Raw genomic sequence first — 19,553 nt, forward strand, 5'->3', positions numbered from 1 at the left:
ACTGTGGCTCCCATTCCCTGCGCCACCCCCGTACTGCCCCACTGTTCCCTGCACCCCTCCAGCTCTGTGCTGTCCCTGCACCCTGCTCCCCCTGTGGGTCAGGAGTGAAGGGTGCTTGCCCATAGGGAGGGGCTGGACAGGGCAGGGAAAAGGCTGCTGTGACTCAGCAGCGAGTGAAAGGGGGAGTTCACTTGAATCGCCTTTGCCTTTATGGGAAAAAAATGAAAATGCTATTTGCTATTTATAGGGCTAAAATGCCAGGACAAAAAAGAAAACAAACAAACAAACAAAAACCCCATTGCAAAATGCAAACGTGTAAAAGACAACAGCAAAGGGGGGGGGAGACACAAATGTTTTGCTTGGGGCAGCAAAAAACCTAGAGCTGGGGAGGGGAAGGGGTGGAGCTGGGCTGGGCTGGGCTGTGGGGAGGGAAGGGGAAAATATAGGGAAGGGGCTTGTGCTGAGGGGAGGAGGTCAGGAGGAGAAGAAGAAGAAAGGAGAAGGCACCAAGGCACAGGGGTGCAGGAGAGACAAATGCCAGGGGGACAAGTGCAGACAACGAGGAAAAGGGCAGGAGGGGAGGTGACAGTGGGAGGGGGGACAGGGTGATGCTGGGAGAACATACGAACATAAGAACGGCCGTACTGGGTCAGACCAAAGGTCCTTCTAGCCCAGTATCTTGTCTACCGACAGTGGCCAGCACCGGGTGCCCCAGAGAGGGTGGACCGAAGACAATGATCAAGCGATTTGTCTCCTGCCATCTCTCTCCAGCCTCTGACAAACAGAGGCCAAGGACACCATTTTATCCCCTGGCTAATAGCCTTTTATGGACCTAACCTCCATGAAATTATCCAGTTTCTCTTTAAACTCTATTATAGTCCTAGCCTTCACAGTCTCCTGTGGCAAGGAGTTCCACAAGTTGACTATGCGCTGTGTGAAGAAGAACTTTCTTGTATTAGTTTTAAGCCTGCAACCCATTCATTTCATTTGGTGTCCTCTAGTCCTTATGGGAACTAATGAAGAACTTTTCTTTATTCACCCTCTCCACACCACTCATGATTTTATAGACCTCTATCATATCCCCCCTCAGTCTCCTCTTTTCTAAGCTGAAAAGTCCCAGTCGCTTTAGCCTCTCTTCATATGGGACCCGTTCCAAACCCCTAATCATTTTAGTTGCCCTTTTCTGAACCCTTTCCAAGGCCAAAATATCTTTTTTGAGGTGAGGAGACCACATCTGTACACAGTACTGAAGAGATGGCGTACCATAGTTTTATACTTCCCCTTCTCCTTCTTCCCCAGCTTCCCCCTTCCAGCTCCCTCCTCCCAGGTTTCCTCCTCCCCTCTTCCACCCTCTCTCTTCCCCTGTCCCACCTCCTTTTCCCAGTCTCCCCAGAGGTTAACCCCTCCCCCCCAGTTTTGTTAAATAAAGAGAGTTTCTATTTTTGAAAACACGTGTCCTTTATTTTGTACATCAGGAAGGGGGGCTAGGGAGGGGTAAGTGGAAGGAGGTGAGGGAGGAATGGGGTACGAGCCCCCGATGGGGAGGACTGAGGTGGCTCTGCGGGCTCCTCGGGGTGGAAGCTCTCCTGCTGGGTCTCCTGGATTCTGACAGCCCCCCGATTGACCCCCCTGGATGGCAGCCTGCGGCAAGTACAGCCGGGCTGATGGCCAAGTGCTGTGATGTGCTGAGTGTGGGTACTCAGGGCACTCCAAGACAGGACTGCTTTGGTGTCCCTCATCGAGGTAGACAAGCAAGCAGGGAACCCTGAGAACTGTCTGTCCGGGGTGGGGGTCGGGTCCCTTTAAGCACAGCCCTCAGCTAGCCTGAGGCAGCAGCTCCACGCTCTAACTCCTAACCTGATGCCCTGCCTGGTTTCGGCAGATGGCACTGGTTTCGGCCAGCCTTAACTTCGGTTCAGGGTCCACTCAGTGTGGACGTGCTATTTCGAATTAGCAAAACGCTAATTCGAATTAGTTTTTAGGTCTAGATGCACTAATTCGAATTAGCTTAGTTCGTATTAACTAATTGGAATTAAGTTAGTTCGAATTAGCGCTGTAGTGTAGACATCCCCTGAGAGTGGCCAGGGGAAGGAGTGAGAATCCCACAGCTGACAGGTATGGCTCACAGAGCACCTTCTCGGTAACCCCCGCAGTTAGATAACAAAGCCAACAAATGCACACGCAGCAGAATCACTTGTGCTGCCAGCAGCTATCCCTACAAGCCTTTGCAGAGGGGAAGCACCCCAGTCCAGCAGATACAGGGCATGAGCTGAAGGCTATCTAATTCCCCTTCACTCTTCTCTTCTGCAGACTAAGCAAGCCCAGTTCCCGCAGCCTTTCCTCGTAAGGCATGTACCCTAGCCCCCTACTCATTTTTGTTGCCCTCTGCTGGACTCTTTTCAATTTGACCACATCCCTTCTGTAATTGGGGGCCCAAAACTGGACTCAATACTCCAGATGTGGCAACAGTGACAAATAAAGAGGAATAATCACATCCCTTGATCAGCTGGCAATGCTCCTACAAATGCAGCCCAATGTGCCGTAAGCCTTCTTCAAAATAAGGGCCCACTGTTGGCCCAACTTCTCATCCACTGTAATCCCCAGGTCCTTTTCTGCTGAGCTGTACCAGTGCTTGGGATTCTTCCGTCCCAAGGGCAGGACTCTGCACTTGTCCTTGTTGAACCTCCTCAGATTTCTTTTGGCCTGACCCTCCAATCTGTCTAGGTCACTCTGGACCCTATCTCTGCCCTCCAGCGTATCTACCTCTCCCCCTAGCTCAGTGTTATCCGCGAACTTGTTAAGGGTGCAACCCATCCCCTCATCCAGGTCATTCATGAAGATGTTGAAGGGACTAAGGGAAAGAATGGTAACCACTAGTAGGTCAGAGATGCATTCAAATCCAGCACAGGGCTAAGAAAATCTCATTGACTAACAAACAGCAGTGCCCCTTGTGCCACGGTCTGAAGTCCTATGTGGGTGATTGGAGCCAAAAAGGAAGGGAGAGAACTTACTTCATCCGGGGGCTGAGGTGTGAACTGTGATTTGTCCCCTTTGACAGAAGCCTGCCGTAAGAGAGAGGAAGATTGTGCCCAGGACTCTCTGATTGCCCCAATCTTCGCCAGGAGTTTGGGATCCAGGTTGGGAAGCATGTCAGTGTTGGACGGGGTGAGAAACGTATCTGGTCTCTGGAGAAAACAAGAGTAGTATGGGTTAGACGGACAGAGCTTGGACGCTGGCAATGGCTCAGAGCTGAACCACGCAGAGGGCTGGGTTCTGAATGACCCATGTTCTCGCCTGGGTTTGTTTCTTAGAAATCAAGAACCCGGGTGCTGATTGTCTATAGCCCCAAAGCCTCCAACTGCCTCCTGAAATGGGAGAGTAATTCTGCCCCTAATGTCCGTGTGCTTTGGCCATGCTATACCCAGCAGGGTAGCCGTGCACACAAGGCAGGTGGAGCCTTATGCAGGGCTTCTGATAACAGGGCTTCACTTTCAGAGGTGCCGCTCACAATGCCTCCCAGTGGGACTGTGAACTAGACAATGAGAGGAGAAGGCTGGTGGGGCTGGGCAGGCCCATATGCGGGGGGGGGGGGGGAGAGTGTGTGAAAAGGGTGCGAAAGCATCCCCTCCCCCATAGTCCTTCATGGTCCACTCCAGCCTCCCTCCCCCGTGCTCCAGCCGACTGGGGGAAAGTAGAGGCAGCAAGCTGCCCCAGCCTCCCTCCCCTGTGCTCTGGCCAGCCTGGTGAAGGCTGGAGATGATTCTCCTCTTCCTCCCCCAAAAGTGAGGTGGGGGTTTGTGCTGGGACACAGAGGCATGGCAGCCACCAGCCCCTCACACAGCTTGCAAACCCCCTTTCCCCCAAAATTCCTGTGTACCGGCCTGCTGGGGATACCTGGCATGGGAGTCAGAGATATGGATCGCATTCCTAACTCAGGTAGAACCTGGCACGTAGCCATTCCCTGTCATGAAGTGGGGATGATAATCTCTCCCCACGTCACAGTGATGTTCAAGGCCTGGAGACTTTTGAGGCTTAATTCCCTGAAGTGAAGTGGTGTACATGATACCTCCTCTCATCAGATCCACCCTGTGGCTGTTCGCAGCCCAGTCTGGTCCCTTGGCCTACATTTGGGTTTTCTCTCTGTTCCATCCCATCAGCCGTGTGCTGGGAAAGGGAGCTGACATCTCTTCTGGTTGGCTGCGCCTCCGCAGAACTGCCAGAGTGGAATCTATGCTACATGAGAGAGAGGTCTAGGCAGAAAGCAGCCCCTCACCTAGCCCTGAAGGGTCAGTCTTACAAGGCGAGAGTGGAGGAGGAGGGTTGGTCTACACATCTGATGTGGCCCGTCACCAGGCTGTATTTGTGGAGGGAAGTACACTAGCCAGCAAGGGAAAGATTCCCACAAGATCAGGTTGGGCAATCAGCCCTTGCACATTGCATGGAGCCCGACCCAAACCCAGCCCACGCCGTTGCCCTCTCGTATAGATATTTACAGCCCTCCCCTTCAATATCCAAGCCACTCATTCTCTTTCCCTATTTACCCTAGCACACCTGTGGGAGGCAGGCACGGCCGACTCGTGGCTTAGACGTGGGAAAGCTCTGCCCTCCCAAATCGCCAGCCTGGCCCTGCCCCCACTCCACCCACAGAATGCTTAGTGTAGGCGCTGGAACCCCTCAACCGCCTCTCCTCCCCCGTGCTCTGGGAGCTGCACTGTGTGCATACCCCCTCACCTCTCTGCTCTTCCCCAGTGCTCCAGAGAGGCTGGGGAGCACTCGGCATGCTACCCCATCTTCTCTCCTCCCCCGTGCTCTGGGAGCTGCACCGTGTGCATACCCCCTCACCTCTCTGCTCTTCCCCAGTGCTCCAGAGAGGCTGGGGAGCACTCGGCATGCTACCCCATCTTCTCTCCTCCCCCGTGCTCTGGGAGCTGCACTGTGTGCATACCCCCTCACCTCTCTGCTCTTCCCCAGTGCTCCAGAGAGGCTGGGGAGCACTCGGCATGCTACCCCATCTTCTCTCCTCCCCCGTGCTCTGGGAGCTGCACTGTGTGCATACCCCCTCACCTCTCTGCTCTTCCCCAGTGCTCCAGAGAGGCTGGGGAGCACTCGGCATGCTACCCCATCTTCTCTCCTCCCCCGTGCTCTGGGGGCTGCACTGCGCACACAGTCCCCTCGCCTCTCTACCCCTCCCTGATGCTCTGGGGAGACTGGGGAGCACTCGGCATGCTGCCCCGCTTCTCTGTCCCTCCTTGGTGCTGTGGGGAGGCTGGGGAGCAGTTGGCATGTTGCCCCACCATCTCTCCTCCCTGGCAATCCAGGGGCTGTGATGTACACACAGTCCCCTCGCCTTTCTGCCCCTCCCTGGTGCTCTGGAAAGGCTGGGGAGCACTTGGTGCACTGCCCCACTTCTGTGCCCCTCCCTGATGCTCTGGGGAGACTGGGGAGCACTCGGCATGCTTCCCCGCTTTTCTGTCCCTCCTTGGTGCTGTGGGGTGGCTGGGGAGGAGTTGGCATGCTGCCCCACCATCTCTCTTCCCTGGTACTCCGGGGGCTGCACGGTGCACACAATCCCCACCCCTCACTGGTGCTCTGGGGAGACTGGGGAGCACTCGGCGTGCTTCCCCGCTTCTCTGTCCCTCCTTGGTGCTGTGGGGTGGCTGGGGAGCAGTTGGCAAGTTGCCCCACCGTTTCTCCTCCCTGGTACTCCGGGGGCTGCACTGTGCACACAGTCCCCTCACCTCTCTGCCCCTCCCTGGTGCTCTGGGGAGACTGGGACATACTTGGCACACTGCCCCGTCTCCTCCCCTGAGGGAGGGCATGTTCAGCATTCTGCCCCACTTCCTCCCCTTCCCATGGTGGGCGGTAGGGGTGGGGCTGTAGGTGGGGTTGAGGGCCTGCCTCTCTCAGTCCCTGCTGTACCAACCACCCACGGAGGCAGGTGCTAATCCCCATTGTACAGCTGGGGAACTGAAGCACAAAAATAATTTTCCCAAGTCCACACAGGAAGAATGTAGCCCAGCAGGGAACTAAGGGTTTCTGGAGGCCTAGCCGAGCACTATAACCACTGCACCATCCTCCCTCCCTCATGGGAGGCCTTTGAGAAGACTGAAGGAGCAAAATCAGGTTTCCTTTCCTCTGTGTCCACTGGCTTTACCTGTTTTGTGTCCTGATTTTCTCCAGAGACACTGGACTGGGAGGAGTGGGTTCTGGAGAGGACAGGAGGGAACAGGAGCTAGCATACCAGGCTCTGCTCTCAATTGCCGTATGCCCTCAAACAAGCTAACTCACATCTTCGGGCCTTCTCGCCTTGCCATCCAGCGACTGGGGAATAATACCATTGAAAGAGGGTGCCCCAAAAAGGCCAAGCCTTATTCAAATGAACCTGCCCCTCTGGGTCTGATCCAGAGCCCAATGGAGTCAAGAGAAGCCTTGTTACAATCTACAGTGAGCTTGTATCAGGTCACAACAGGGCAGCTTCACAATGTGTCTCCAAACCCTCCCCATCCAGCTCTGGTTGTCAACTCCCCTACGGCTGTCCCAGAATAGCGGGCTTTACAAGGGAAACGTGTGGTTCACAAACGTGTGGTTCACTTTGCAAGGGAAACGTGTGGTTCACAAATGTGTCGTTCACTTTGCAAGGGAAACGTGTGGTTCACAAACGTGTCGTTCACTTTGCAAGGGAAATGTGTGGTTCCATCTTGGTGGAGAGAGCCAGGGCCTGAGCCAGATGCTAATTCATCGTTGTAATGTGATTTTCCCTGCCTTCGCTTCCAGTCGCTTGGCTCTGCGCCCTTCCCCCGCCAGCCAGGAGTTTATAGACTTCCGTCTAATCGGGTTAGAGAGGGAAGTTGGATCTAATGAAATAAACAATGGAGTCCTTGGAGCCCTGGCTGCTCCCGTGGAAGAGGGGTCATGGTTAGAATGGCAGGGGAGGGGAGGGTGGCTTTATGCTGTGTAGAATTTGCCTGATGAATTACAGCCATCGCACCCCTCCTACCCACCACACACACACTCACTGGCATCAGCACTTCCTTTCACTACGCTCAGCAGTGACAGGGCTCCCAGCTTTTAGCTTCTTCCTGGTTTCATTTATTCCACCTCTTCATGGTTTTGGTTTCTGTATGTACTGGCCTCAGAAGAGGCCGGCATGTGGGATGCTGAGAAAAGGTAGGCACTGTATGTCTGTCTGACAGTGCAGCTCATTGATCTGCCAATGATCCTCAATTCTGACTTGCTGTTCTGGCGCTGGGCCTCTGCCAATCATTGCCACATTCCCTGCCCTGGATCTCCATGGCTCCAACTCCCACCCCAATCTGATTCAGCTAGCCTGCATTTTTGTGGTTTCTTTGACAAAAGAAATCAAGGTTCCACTGTTCCCCATGACAGTAACTAGGTTCTCTGGGGAAGGGACAGACTCTGGGGTTGTCTCAGCCAGACAGTGGAAATTAGGAGCGTAAATATGTTAGTAGATCTGGGCCAGGTGTCTCCAAACCTACCGTACCCAGTGACACTAGTTGCCAAAGACTCCACTCCCAAGAGCCTGCATCGCACCTAATGACACCGTGCTCAGAAGACAACACCTTGTCCCATGACTCTGCAAGGCAGCCAGTTACTGAGCTGCTGAATGCCACTGGCTGATATATTAATACCAGTCCCTCGTGGTCATCACTTCTGCACTGGAATAGTCAGGAAAGTCTGCAGCACCCCCATAATCATCAGTAACCCTGCTTCCCTGGGGAGTAAGTGTGCATCTCTGAGACCGTAACAGCTGCCCCTTTGTGCAGCAATCCACAGGCCTGACTCGTGCGTTAGCATTGGCTCAGATCCTGGCTTGTATTTAAAGGGGCCTCAGCTCAGAAGGAGGAGATGCACCCACAAAGTTCCACTGTCCTTGGAGTTATTCCTATGCTGATATAGGCACCGGTTTAGGCGGGGTGAAAGTAACTTACATTTCTTACAGGTACTGTGCTATCACAACTTGCCCCCGGGGGGGGGGGGGGGGCCTTAGGGCGGGGAAGGGTTGTGATACAACAGTACCTATAAGATATTTAAGTGTTGGGTAGAGTGTGGAGGGTTTAGGGCAGAGGGTTGGGGGGTGCAGGAGTTAAGGCAGGGGGCTGGAGACATGGAGCATGCAAGGGGCTCAGGAGTCAGGGTTGGGGGTATGAGGAGGAGCTCAGGACAGAGGGTTGCAGTGAGGGGAGCCAGGGCGGGGGGCTGGGAGTGTATGGGGGCACAGAGCAAGGGGAATAAGAGGGTGTCAGAGCCAGGGCGGGGGGCTGGGAGTATATGGGGGCACAGAGCAAGGGGAATAAGAGGGTGTCGGAGCCAGGGCGGGGGGCTGGGAGTATATGGGGGCACAGAGCAAGGGGAATAAGAGGGTGTCAGAGCCAGGGCGGGGGGCTGGGAGTGTATGGGGGCACAGAGCAAGGGGAATAAGAGGGTGTCGGAGCCAGGGCGGGGGGCTGGGAGTGTATGGGGGCACAGAGCAAGGGGAATAAGAGGGTGTCAGAGCCAGGGCGGGGGGCTGGGAGTATATGGGGGCACAGAGCAAGGGGAATAAGAGGGTGTCAGAGCCAGGGCGGGGGGCTGGGAGTGTATGGGGGCACAGAGCAAGGGGAATAAGAGGGTGTCGGAGCCAGGGCGGGGGGCTGGGAGTGTATGGGGGCACAGAGAAAGGGGAATAAGAGGGTGTCAGAGCCAGGGCAGGGGGCTGGGAGTGTATGGGGGCACAGAACAAGGGGAATAAGAGGGTGTCAGAGCCAAGGCAGGGGGCTGGGAGTGTATGGGGGCACAGAGCAAGGGGAATAAGAGGGTGTCAGAGCCAAGGCAGGGGGCTGGGAGTGTATGGGGGCACAGAGCAAGGGGAATAAGAGGGTGTCGGAGCCAGGGCGGGGGGCTGGGAGTGTATGGGGGCACAGAGAAAGGGGAATAAGAGGGTGTCAGAGCCAGGGCAGGGGGCTGGGAGTGTATGGGGGCACAGAACAAGGGGAATAAGAGGGTGTCAGAGCCAAGGCAGGGGGCTGGGAGTGTATGGGGGCACAGAGCAAGGGGAATAAGAGGGTGTCAGAGCCAAGGCAGGGGGCTGGGAGTGTATGGGGGCACAGAGCAAGGGGAATAAGAGGGTGTCAGAGCCAGGGCGGGGGGCTGGGAGTGTATGGGGGCACAGAGCAAGGGGAATAAGAGGGTGTCGGAGCCAGGGCGGGGGGCTGGGAGTGTATGGGGGCACAGAGCAAGGGGAATAAGAGGGTGTCGGAGCCAGGGCGGGGGGCTGGGAGTGTATGGGGGCACAGAGCAAGGGGAATAAGAGGGTGTCGGAGCCAAGGCAGGGGGCTGGGAGTGTATGGGGGCACAGAGCAAGGGGAATAAGAGGGTGTCGGAGCCAAGGCAGGGGGCTGGGAGTGTATGGGGGCACAGAGCAAGGGGAATAAGAGGGTGTCGGAGCCAGGGCGGGGGGCTGGGTGTGTATAGGGCTGAGGGGGGCAAGGAAGCCATTTTGGATGCGGGAAGTGCAGCAGCACATATTGGGTCCCTGTTGCTTTTCCTGCTTTCTCTGACTAGGGAGTGAAGGCAAGTGCCCATCCTGCTGCGTCCCTCTTGCTTCTGGCTGCTCCGGGGAGGGCAGAGAAGGGACGCAGCAGGCTATAGTCAATGTTGCAGTGATGGCTGCGGTGGCTGAGAAGGGGACTGGGCAGAGAGGGGGAGGCAGGCTGTGATAGACCAGATCGCGGTAGGGACCATTTCCATAAGAAGCTGAAGGATACAGAAGAGAGGCTAGTGCACCGCAGGGGCATCTTCATGTTGCCCAGGGTCGGAGACTCTTCTATCCCCAGGGGCAGGATTTTGTGGGGGAGGGTGTGTAGCAGGGCTGCTTCACCCCTCTTCAGGATAAAAAGCATTAAAAACAGCCTGGCAGAGGGCTGTCCTAAGATCCAGAGTGAGGCTAGCAACAGCCAATTAGGGCCTTGGTAGGCCCTAAGAAGGGCTCTTGGAGAGGAGGAAGATCCTCCTCTCACGCCAGCTCGGGAGGGAGAGGGACCCGGCTGCCTGCTAGTGAGACACCACCGACAGAGTATTGCTGGAAAGGCAGGATGAGCCAGGAGAGCTCTGGCCTAAAGACTCCCAGGATGAGGCCCAGCCACAGGGGCCAAAGAGTACTAGAGCTGCAGGGAGACAGCCAGGGTAGGCAAAGGCAGCAGGTCACCACCCCTTGCTTATGAGGAGTGGCCACTTCAGACTGCAGGATGTCACTGAGAGGAGGTTGGGGGTTCCTTGAGGACGAGGACCCCAGAGTGTGGAGGAACTGCAGAGAGGCCTCCACAGTCTGGGAGGGATGCGGGTCCTGATACAAGGAGGTGGACAACAGGTGACGGTGAGGGAGACACTGGCTGGAAGAGGGCGCTCCAGTGCTGAGCTGACCTAATTCCCACTGAAAAACAACCAACGGTCTGGTAGCACTTTATAGACTAACGAACATGGAGCTGGGATCATGAGCTTTGAAGAAGTGGGCTGTGCCCCTGAAAGCTCATGATCCCATCTCCATGTTTGTTAGACTATAAAGTGCTACCAGACCGTTGGTTGTTTTTTCCTGTGCAGACTAACTCGGCTACCCCCTGAAGCTTCTAATTCCCACTGTGAGCAGCCGAAGGCGTTGTGCCACTGAGTCACGAATTGTTACAGCCCTTCAGTAGAAGGGAAGGGATTGTTCACTGGACAGGACTCCGCAGTGCAAACTCCACAGAGCCAGAGGATTCTCCACTGCAAGCATCTCAGGCCTCCCCCTCCTGTGACTGGTGTGCGCCTTGCAGATGGTTTCTTCATTGAGCACAGCTCAAGTAATCAGGCCTCTAACTTGTCAAATTGGTGGCTGCAATGGGCGGCAGTGAAATGGCCCTTGCTAGATCTTGCTCCGTGACTGCGGATGATGCTATCTTGTTAGCACAGTAATGAGTCCTCTCCGAAGGCATAAAGCCACATACAGCTACAACTTTCGGCCTCAGTGCCTTTCTTTCCTCAATTCCCCAAAGCTGCTACCACTAGGGGAGACTATGTACAGAACAAGGAACTTTCTAAGCGCTTTGAAGGTGCCCCCCACAACCTTCTCGATTGCTGCCTCATTAACGCCATCAGATGCTGTCTTCTGTGCCGACGCATTTCATTAAGCTGTGTGCCCTGACCTTGAAAAGGCTCCTCTGGCATCAAAGACAGCAAGGTTCCATACTGCCAAATGGAAATGCCCGCCTCTCTGGTTCCCCCAACCTGCCCTCCCCAGAGGACAGGATCATGCAAAATGCAACAGTTTATCATGTTCTTTGCAATTACAAGTGCACAGCATACAGCTGCTGTTGGCTGTGCCGAAATTACCATGAATCCCATCTCTTTGCCTGCCATCTTCACTCGATGGAGATTTTGCTAGCAGAAGTGCACATGTTCTTAATTCAATTAGCTCTCCCCAGAACACTCCTCTGGGAGCAGCAGACACAAACTGACAAATTCTCTTTAACAAAGATATTCTCCCTCCCCCTCTCTTTTGGCTTTGCCCTGCTGTATCCCACTCATTAGCTCCCTAACAAAGCGAGCCCAATCCAATCTGTTTCCCTTCAGCAGCAATTCTATAACTCTTATGTAATTTCTACTGTGATAAAAGGCTCTGTCTAGTCAGGCGGCATTGGGATTATTGCTGGCAGAGAACAATCAGAGAGCCAGGGAGTCTGCCTATTCATTCAATGGCATTTTATTTCTTTGGGCAATATTTAGTTTGTTTCTCAGGCTCACTCTTCCCCTACCAGAGGGATAAATATCGCTACCAGCACTACCGACTGGTGGGCATAATCTGAGATCGTCAACGCAGAAAATTTAGAAAGATCTTTTCCATTAAATCAGAGAAAATCACAAGCCTTGTTTAAATCTATGGGAATCTTGCCATTGATTTAATTCAGGCCAGATTTCACTCTGGCCTGATTTACACGACAGTCGAGAGTCAAATTAAGATACCCAACTCTAGCAACATAAACTATGTAGCTGGAGTCAACATATCTTAAATTGTGTTTCCGTGCTGTCTACAAAGCAAGAGCAAACGCTCCCATTGCCTTTCCTTACTCCTTGTGAGCAGGAGTAATGGCACCAACAGGAGCACCCTCTCAGTTCGATTTAGCAGGTCTTCAATAGACTCACTAAATCGAACCCTAGGGCTACGTCTAGACTGGCCCCTTCTCCGGAAGAGGCATGCAAAGCAGGCAAGTCAGAATAGGGAAATCCACGGGGGATTTAAATATCCCCCGCGGGATTTAAATAAACATGGCCACCGCTTTTTTTCCGGCTTGGGGAAAAGCCGGAAAAGAGCGTCTAGACTGGCGCGATCCTCCGGAATAAAGCCCTTTTCCGGAGGATCTCTTATTCCTACTTGCAATACCCTAACAGATAAGCTTTTGTGTGTAAAACCCACTTTATCACATGAATTATAAGAACAAGAACATAAGAATGGCCATACTGGGTCAGACCAAAGATCCATCTAGCCCAGTATCCTGTCTGCCCACAGTGGCCAATGCCAGATGCCCCAGAGATAGTGATAAGAACAGGAAATCAAGTGATCCCTCCTCCATCATCCATTTCCAGCCTCTGACAAACAGTGGCTAGGGACACCATGCCTACCCATCCTAGCTAATAGCCATTGACGGACCTAACCTCCATGAATCTATCTAGCTCTTTTTTGAACCCTGTTTAAGTCCTAGTCTTCACAACCTCCTCTGGCAAGGAGTTCCATGGGTTTGTGCTGTGTGAAGAAAAACTTGCTTTTCTTTGTTTTAAACCTGCTACCTATTAATTTCATTTACTGCCTTCTAGTTCTTATTGTATGGGAACAAGTAAATAACATTTCCTTATTCACTTTCTCCACACCACTCATGATTTTATAGACCTCTATCATATGCCCCCCCCCTTAGTCTCCTCTCTTCTAAGATGAAAAGTCCCAGACTTTTTAATCTCTCTTCATATGGCACCTATCAGGGCTATTCCCTACTCTGGCACTCCAAGTGCAAAAGATGGAGGCCCACAAACAGCTCAAAAGAAAAAAACCCAAACCAAAAAGTTTCCCCCAGAATCACAATACACAGATCGCTGCCACCATCAAGTAATTTTTATCTCTAAAACTGGGGGTGAACAATCGAACCAACCCCCCAAGAGTACCCCAAGCTTTTTTGCCCAAAAAGAGCTTAAAAAAAGAAAAAAAAAGAAAAAACCTGCAGTCTCTTGTAACTGGCCACTCAGTCTGAGGCATGCATACACACACACACACACACAGACAGACCTGTACCTTCCAGACACAAGAATCGAATCATCAAACCTTAAAAAAGTGATCGTTAATACAAAACAAAAGATCAACTTAATAAAGCATTCTTGGCTACTAGATGTTACAGAGCAACTAAGGAAAACAAACTAAAACACAGAGAAAAATCTCTGGGACTAATGCTTAGATGGTAAAAGAGGAAAGGAGGCACAGATTCACACACAGCAGTTCAAACCAAACCACAAAATAAAGAAAAATACCCTGAACACGACTAGATTCACTTTTTCCCTCCTTTACTTACTTCCAATCTTTTCTTGGTTCCACCCACTTCCATACCCTGAATTTCCTGGAGGCAGGGTAGTCCTGCCTGGGTTTAAATCATTCTGTCTTTCTCAACTCCTGGCTACTTTCAAATCCATTACTGAATGTCCAGGGAGGTTAAAATGTTCCCTTACAGGTCTGTGTGTATTATCATTCCTGATGTCTGATTTGTGTCCATTTATCCTTTGCCATAAAGACAATGAGCAGAGCATCTGTATGAAGGGCCACTTTACACATGGAAGTTGGTATGGGAATTTAAACTTACTGTATTCCAAAATAACTCCATGTGTGGACACACATTCTGGAACAAGAGGGCCTTTTCCCACTTAGTTTAAGCCACAATGTGGCTTTCTAGCACATTTAATGCAATACTGCCTGCCTGCCCTAGTGCTTATTGCTAATAAACATGGGAGTCAGAGAAAATACTCAGATCTAGCCTGGGGTTTTTGTCTGTTTCTGACAGTAACATGATAGAGCCATAGAATATGGCACTTCGAGTTAGTGTCAACTGCTGTCCACTTACAGTACAGATTTTCCCACTCGTGGGCCTATCTTGCAACATGAGCCCTCTCCATTCCCATAAAAGTCAAAGGCATTGGGAGCACTCAAACTACCACCACCCCACCCCTGCACTTACAAGAGACTCAGCAATTTCTAGGATCAGTCCCTAAACCTGGTAATTGAAAATTCAGACTCTCAGACGATGATCACCCACTTGAGGTGAGTTCCTGCCTTTCTGAGGTGCAGAGATAGAGAGGGATGGAAAAGAAACTGAGAGGATGACTGTATCCTAATTGGTTGGTAATTAGTCCAAGGAGAGCAGCAAGTGTGCCACGAAACATCTCCCATTTCTGGTAACTATCTGTAGACTGAAGTCTGCTATTGTCTGCAGCCTTGCAAAGCAGGCACTCGGATGTCAGTATCAATGGGAAGCAAAGTCTTCCTGTGGAGAGCTGGCCATCTGGTGAGATGGCTACACACACTCTTGAGGACGAATGCACTAGCTTTTCAGCTACCGTGAAGTTGGTTATATCACAGTTTATACAGAAGTAGGGATTTTAAATGTAGATTAATTAACGAATCAAATAGTCAATGGGATTTCCATCGACTATTCGATTAGTCTATAAGGGCGCTTCCACCTTTGAACTATAGCAAGAGCCCAGTGGGCTTCAAAAGCAGAAGCCTGGAGGGAGTGTGTGGCCAGCAGGGAGTCTCCTGCACCTGTGGGGCTTATGCTTTTGAAAGGTACAAGAGCCCCGCTAAGGCTCTTGTACATTTCAAAAGCAGAGTTGCAGCAGAAGTGGCACGAGTGGAGACTGCTTCAGTCCCTGCTCGCGCTGTTTCCCACGGTGCCTCTACCACCCCTGCCCGCCGCAGAGACGGTGCTGGGGGGAACCGGCTTTTAAGCTGGCTCCCCTTAGCACCGGCGCCAGTTCCCCGATAGAGGCAGCAAGGTGGGGGAAGCGATTAGGCACATCACGAGTCGACTATCCAATAAGCTTATGCTTATCCAATAGTCGACTAGTCGCTAACATCCCTACACAGAACTGAAATAAGTGAGACTCACTCATAGCCCCTTAGTCCCTAAGGGACATTTGCTGAGATGGAAAAGCTACCAGCAGAAGCACCGGGAAGGGGCCATGAGGCCTGTCCCTCCTTTTCCCTGTGAGGCCCCACCTCCTAGCCAGGCAAGAAGCTGGAGCCCAGCCATGGAGCCTGGGAAGCCATGGGGAGCTGGTGACCCTCAACCTGCCTGGAATGGGGGATTTGAGAGCAGTCCCCAACCCATATCTCCAGCCCCAAGGGCAAACAGAGGGTTCCATGGTTCTCCACAACTGCCAGAGAGGCTCTTACCATGGGCCAGCTGTGGTTCAGAGGCCCCACTTCCTGGCTGGAGCTGGGTCTAGGTGGGAGCTGCGTGGGTAGCTCTGGAGAGCCACTGTCTGCCACTCTTGCCCTAGGAGGGGAATCCTGGGGGGACAGACATGGACTGGGGGCTGCTCTCAGGCCTTCCTTGCTCAGGAAATTGGAGGTGTCATGGGGCCCCCCCATGCTTTTTGAAAATTGGCTTATGAATATGAATACGCATAACTCAAAGATGCTTTAGGCAAAATATATCATGTGACGTATCATTTTAAAGTTATCATCTGTTGCATGTGTATGTTCTATTTCTGTGCATAGTTAGAAATATGAACTATGGATCTGTTAATAATTATAAATATGCTAATGAGGGCATAACTAATACTCTGGAGGTATAATGGCCTGGTGCTCAAGATAATGACCTGTAAATAAGTAAATTTTTCTTGTAAGCCCAAACTGTGGTTGGTTCTACGAAGACGTGTGGTCAGGCCACGTGGTGCTGGAATCCAACATAGATCCTGTACTTTTCAACTGAAAATGAGAACAGTTTTCAGTGAACACAAAGAATTCCCTCAGTGGGCAAAAGGGATATAAAGATGGGAAACCAAACAAGAGGGAGTTGCCAGACACTAGGGAGACTCCCAAGATGCCTGCTGGAAACATCTAAGACTAAACAAGGAGAAGGATCGGGCCCAAGCTAGGAGTCTGACTAGCTTGCAAAAGAGATGTTTAGAACTGCTGTTGGGGTAAATATTTGCATGTACCAAGGCTCTTAGGGTGTGTCTAGACTACATGCCTCCGTCGACGGAGGCATGTAGATTAGACAGATCGGCAGAGGGAAATGAAGCCGCGATTAAAATAATCGCGGCTTCATTTAAATTTAAATGGCTGCCCCGCTCTGCCGATCAGCTGTTTGTCGGCAGATCGGGGCAGTCTGGACGCGCCGCGTCGACAAAGAAGCCTTTCTTGATCGGCACAGGTAAACCTGGTTTCACGAGGCATACCTGTGCCGATCAAGATAGGCTTCTTTGTCGACGCGGCGCGTCCAGACTGCCCCGATCTGCCGACAAACAGCTGATCGGCAGAGCGGGGCAGCCATTTAAATTTAAATGAAGCCGCGATTATTTTAATCGCGGCTTCATTTCCCTCTGCCGATCTGTCTAATCTACATGCCTCCGTCGACGGAGGCATGTAGTTTAGACGTACCCCAAGTGTATTAAGATTAGCTGGTGTGGTTTGTGTATTTTGGCTTACTTTGATCTGTCTGTTTTCACTGCAATCACTTAAACACTACTTTTTATACTTAATAAAAACACTTTTGTTTATGATCAAGCCCAATATAAATAACTGTGCCGGGGGGGGGGGGAGGGGGAGGGGGGGAGAGGAGGAGCAACCACTGTATCTCTCTTCCGTGGATAAAAAGGGCAGACCCAATCTTTCTCTGAAAAACTTTTTATACAGAGTAAGCCAGATTTATTTGGGGTTTTGATCCTCTTTGGGGCTGTGTTCCTGGATGCTGCCAACAGCCACATAGCTGAGCCCTCTCAGAGCTGGACTGGGTCAGTGTCTGTGTTGTTCTGATGGGGGCTGTTACCCCAACTCTGGGCCTTGGCTGGGGGAGACAAGAGCTTCCAGCCCAGCAAGACAGGGTGGAGGGGCGCCCCAAAGGCAGGTAGGCAGGGTCAGTGGCAAGCCCAGCGCACCAGGGGAGAACTCCAAGGGGACCTGTGTAACCAAAGCAATCACAGGAGGGTCTACAGCTCCCCGATCCACTCCAGCTTCCACCCTTGCTGGGGCATGGCCTGGAGGCCAAGAGAAGGGGCAGCGGTGAGAATACAAAAGGGACAGGGCCTGGCTTCCCCACTCTTGGCAAGGCTCCACCTTCCCTGGCTAACAGGTGGTTTGGCACAAGCTGACACAACAGAGACCTGGACTGTCGCACATCACAAAGGGGGGTGTATTGGCAAAGCTATGAGGAGACTTAGTGTGGCCTTGCCAGGGAAGAGCACAGGGTAGAATGAAGGTGCTTTGGCAGAGCTCTGGGAGGCAGCGATGGGGCACTGTCAGAGGTGGAGTTCAGGACAGAGATACAGAGAGCTCCATTTGGTGCCAGCGAAAGGCCTGCAGAGTGGAACAGGTGCACAGCAGGACTGAGGTACATTGTCTTAGCTCTGTGGGAACATGACAGAGCTGTGCGTAGGACTAGGAGGAGGGGCTGCAGGTCAGAAATGAGTCACAGTAGAGGAGCGGAGCCTAGGAACCTTACACATCAGCTCTGTTCCTGCAGTTAGCTAGTGTTAAATCTCTCACTTCACTCAACTTAACCCTTAGTCTGCTGGCCCACTTTACAATGCCTGCCAACTTGGCTGCTTAGGAAGATGCAGGGTTTCCAAAGGGTTAAATGAAAATTAAGTCAGTGATTTTCAAAGCTGAAATTGCTTGAACCTGCCAAGAGGTTCCAACCCCTCCTCCTCTTCCTTTGTGCTGGTGGCAACAAATTCATTCAGTTGCATTGTTCCATGGATCTCTTTGCTGAAACATGCCTCTAAAAGACAAAGAAAAAACATCCCAAAAACATGTCTGATTCTGGTGCTTTTTGTTTCCTGCTTTGACTCTTTCTACTGGAAGAAGGGGCACTAAGGGAGGAGGAGGGAGGAGAGAGGGAAAAAATTACAGCTCCCAGATCAAAACAATAATCAGCTAAATGAATTCCGCAGCATTTCCCCACATGACTGGAAGTGATAATTTAGTGCGGCAGCCAGCTGGAAGGAAAGGGATTAATTCTGCACTTAGTGACACCCATGTGAATAATTCATCACACGCAAACCCTTTTTCACTGACCCCCCTGAGCAATTACTCCAAAGTACCAAACCAGTCAGCCATGCCCCACGGGTGCAGCTCCCCAGGCGAAAATAGCAACAAAAATAAACAGAATGACATTAGGTTCCATCCCAAATTAACTTTATGGATATTGTTTTTGTGTGGGGAGGGGGATAGTTAGATGCTGTATTATTATTTCAGTAATAAGACTGGAGTGAATTAACTAGTCTATGTGCATGCTATGTCTCTCCAGTGGTTGGCTCCAGCATGCCCAACTGTGTGTCCTAGGCCCGATACTGCTAAGAGGTAATACTGATTCCCCTTTGGGAACAAGAGGGTTGGAGTACTATCCTGCTGCATCCCAGACATGAGTAATAATTTGGAAAGGTGGCCAGGGATTTGTTAAAAGTGTCCTTGAGCTTTGTGACTCTTGCGAGCTGATAGTGTCAAATACCAGTTTTGCTGGTAGCAGCCACAAGCAGGTCATACGGAGGCACTGTAGCTCAGGACACTCAGTGGCGATGTTTGACCAGTGCATAACACTGACTGTGATATCAACCACACCAGACTCCAGTTACATCTTTAAAAGACCTAACATGCAAAGCCTAAGGAAACCTCACTTCAACACCACTAGCAAGAAGGGCGCTATACTTGGGCAGGTTCAATGTGCAGAGGAGCCTCTTTCTGAAAACGATCAACCTGATTCCACCGATTCTCACATGAGAATTGTGGGAAAACGTTCCGAACAAGACCCTGGCTACTGCCCTGGATATCTTTGGAGCAACAAAGAAAAAACATCCTGATTGGTTTCCAGCATCTGAACATCAGAGGTTCCCACTCAGAAAAGTCAAAGCAAGCTTGCCTGAGTATACTTCAACAAGCAACAAAAACCAGAACTCTGAAGTTTAAAGAGGATAAGGCCGTGGTTCAGAAAGCCACCAGAGAACATGCCCAGAAGTACTGGTAAGACCTGTGTGAAAAGATTCAGACCTGCTATGAAGGAGACCTTCCTCTACCACAGGGCTACTCAACATGTGGCCCGCGGGCCGCATGCAGCCCACAACCCGTTCGTTTGCAGCCCCCGGTGCAGTTGGTTTTACACGGGGCTCAACACGCGGCGCATGGGTGGGAGCCAAAACAAAAGAGTAGTTAATATAATGGCGATATGCGGTGTAGTTTCTGTTGAGATACGTTTTAGTAATTCAATTCCTGGACTGTCATTGCTCATTAAAAGTGCTGTCAGATGGGTGGAAATCAAGTAAATATT

The 19,553-nt window shown here is 51.8% G+C and overlaps 1 protein-coding gene across 4 annotated transcripts in view; it reads right to left on the reverse strand.

The window, feature by feature from the left end:
- The window catches only part of CCDC33 (coiled-coil domain containing 33), a 238,109-nt gene that overhangs the window by 89,705 nt on the left and 128,851 nt on the right, over positions 1-19,553 (reverse strand). For 2 of the 4 annotated variants that reach the window (XM_025183621.3, XM_025183619.3), the window contains exon 11: positions 3,012-3,185. The exons of the other annotated variants lie outside the window; for them this stretch is intronic. In XM_025183621.3, coding sequence (XP_025039406.1) covers positions 3,012-3,185 — 174 coding nt within the window. The remainder of the gene's footprint in view (positions 1-3,011; positions 3,186-19,553) is intronic. 4 annotated transcript variants of the gene reach the window in all.

Source organism: Pelodiscus sinensis, chromosome 14 (genome assembly GCF_052426305.1).
Source record: "Pelodiscus sinensis isolate ZL-2025 chromosome 14, ASM5242630v1, whole genome shotgun sequence".
NCBI lineage: Eukaryota > Metazoa > Chordata > Testudines > Trionychidae > Pelodiscus > Pelodiscus sinensis.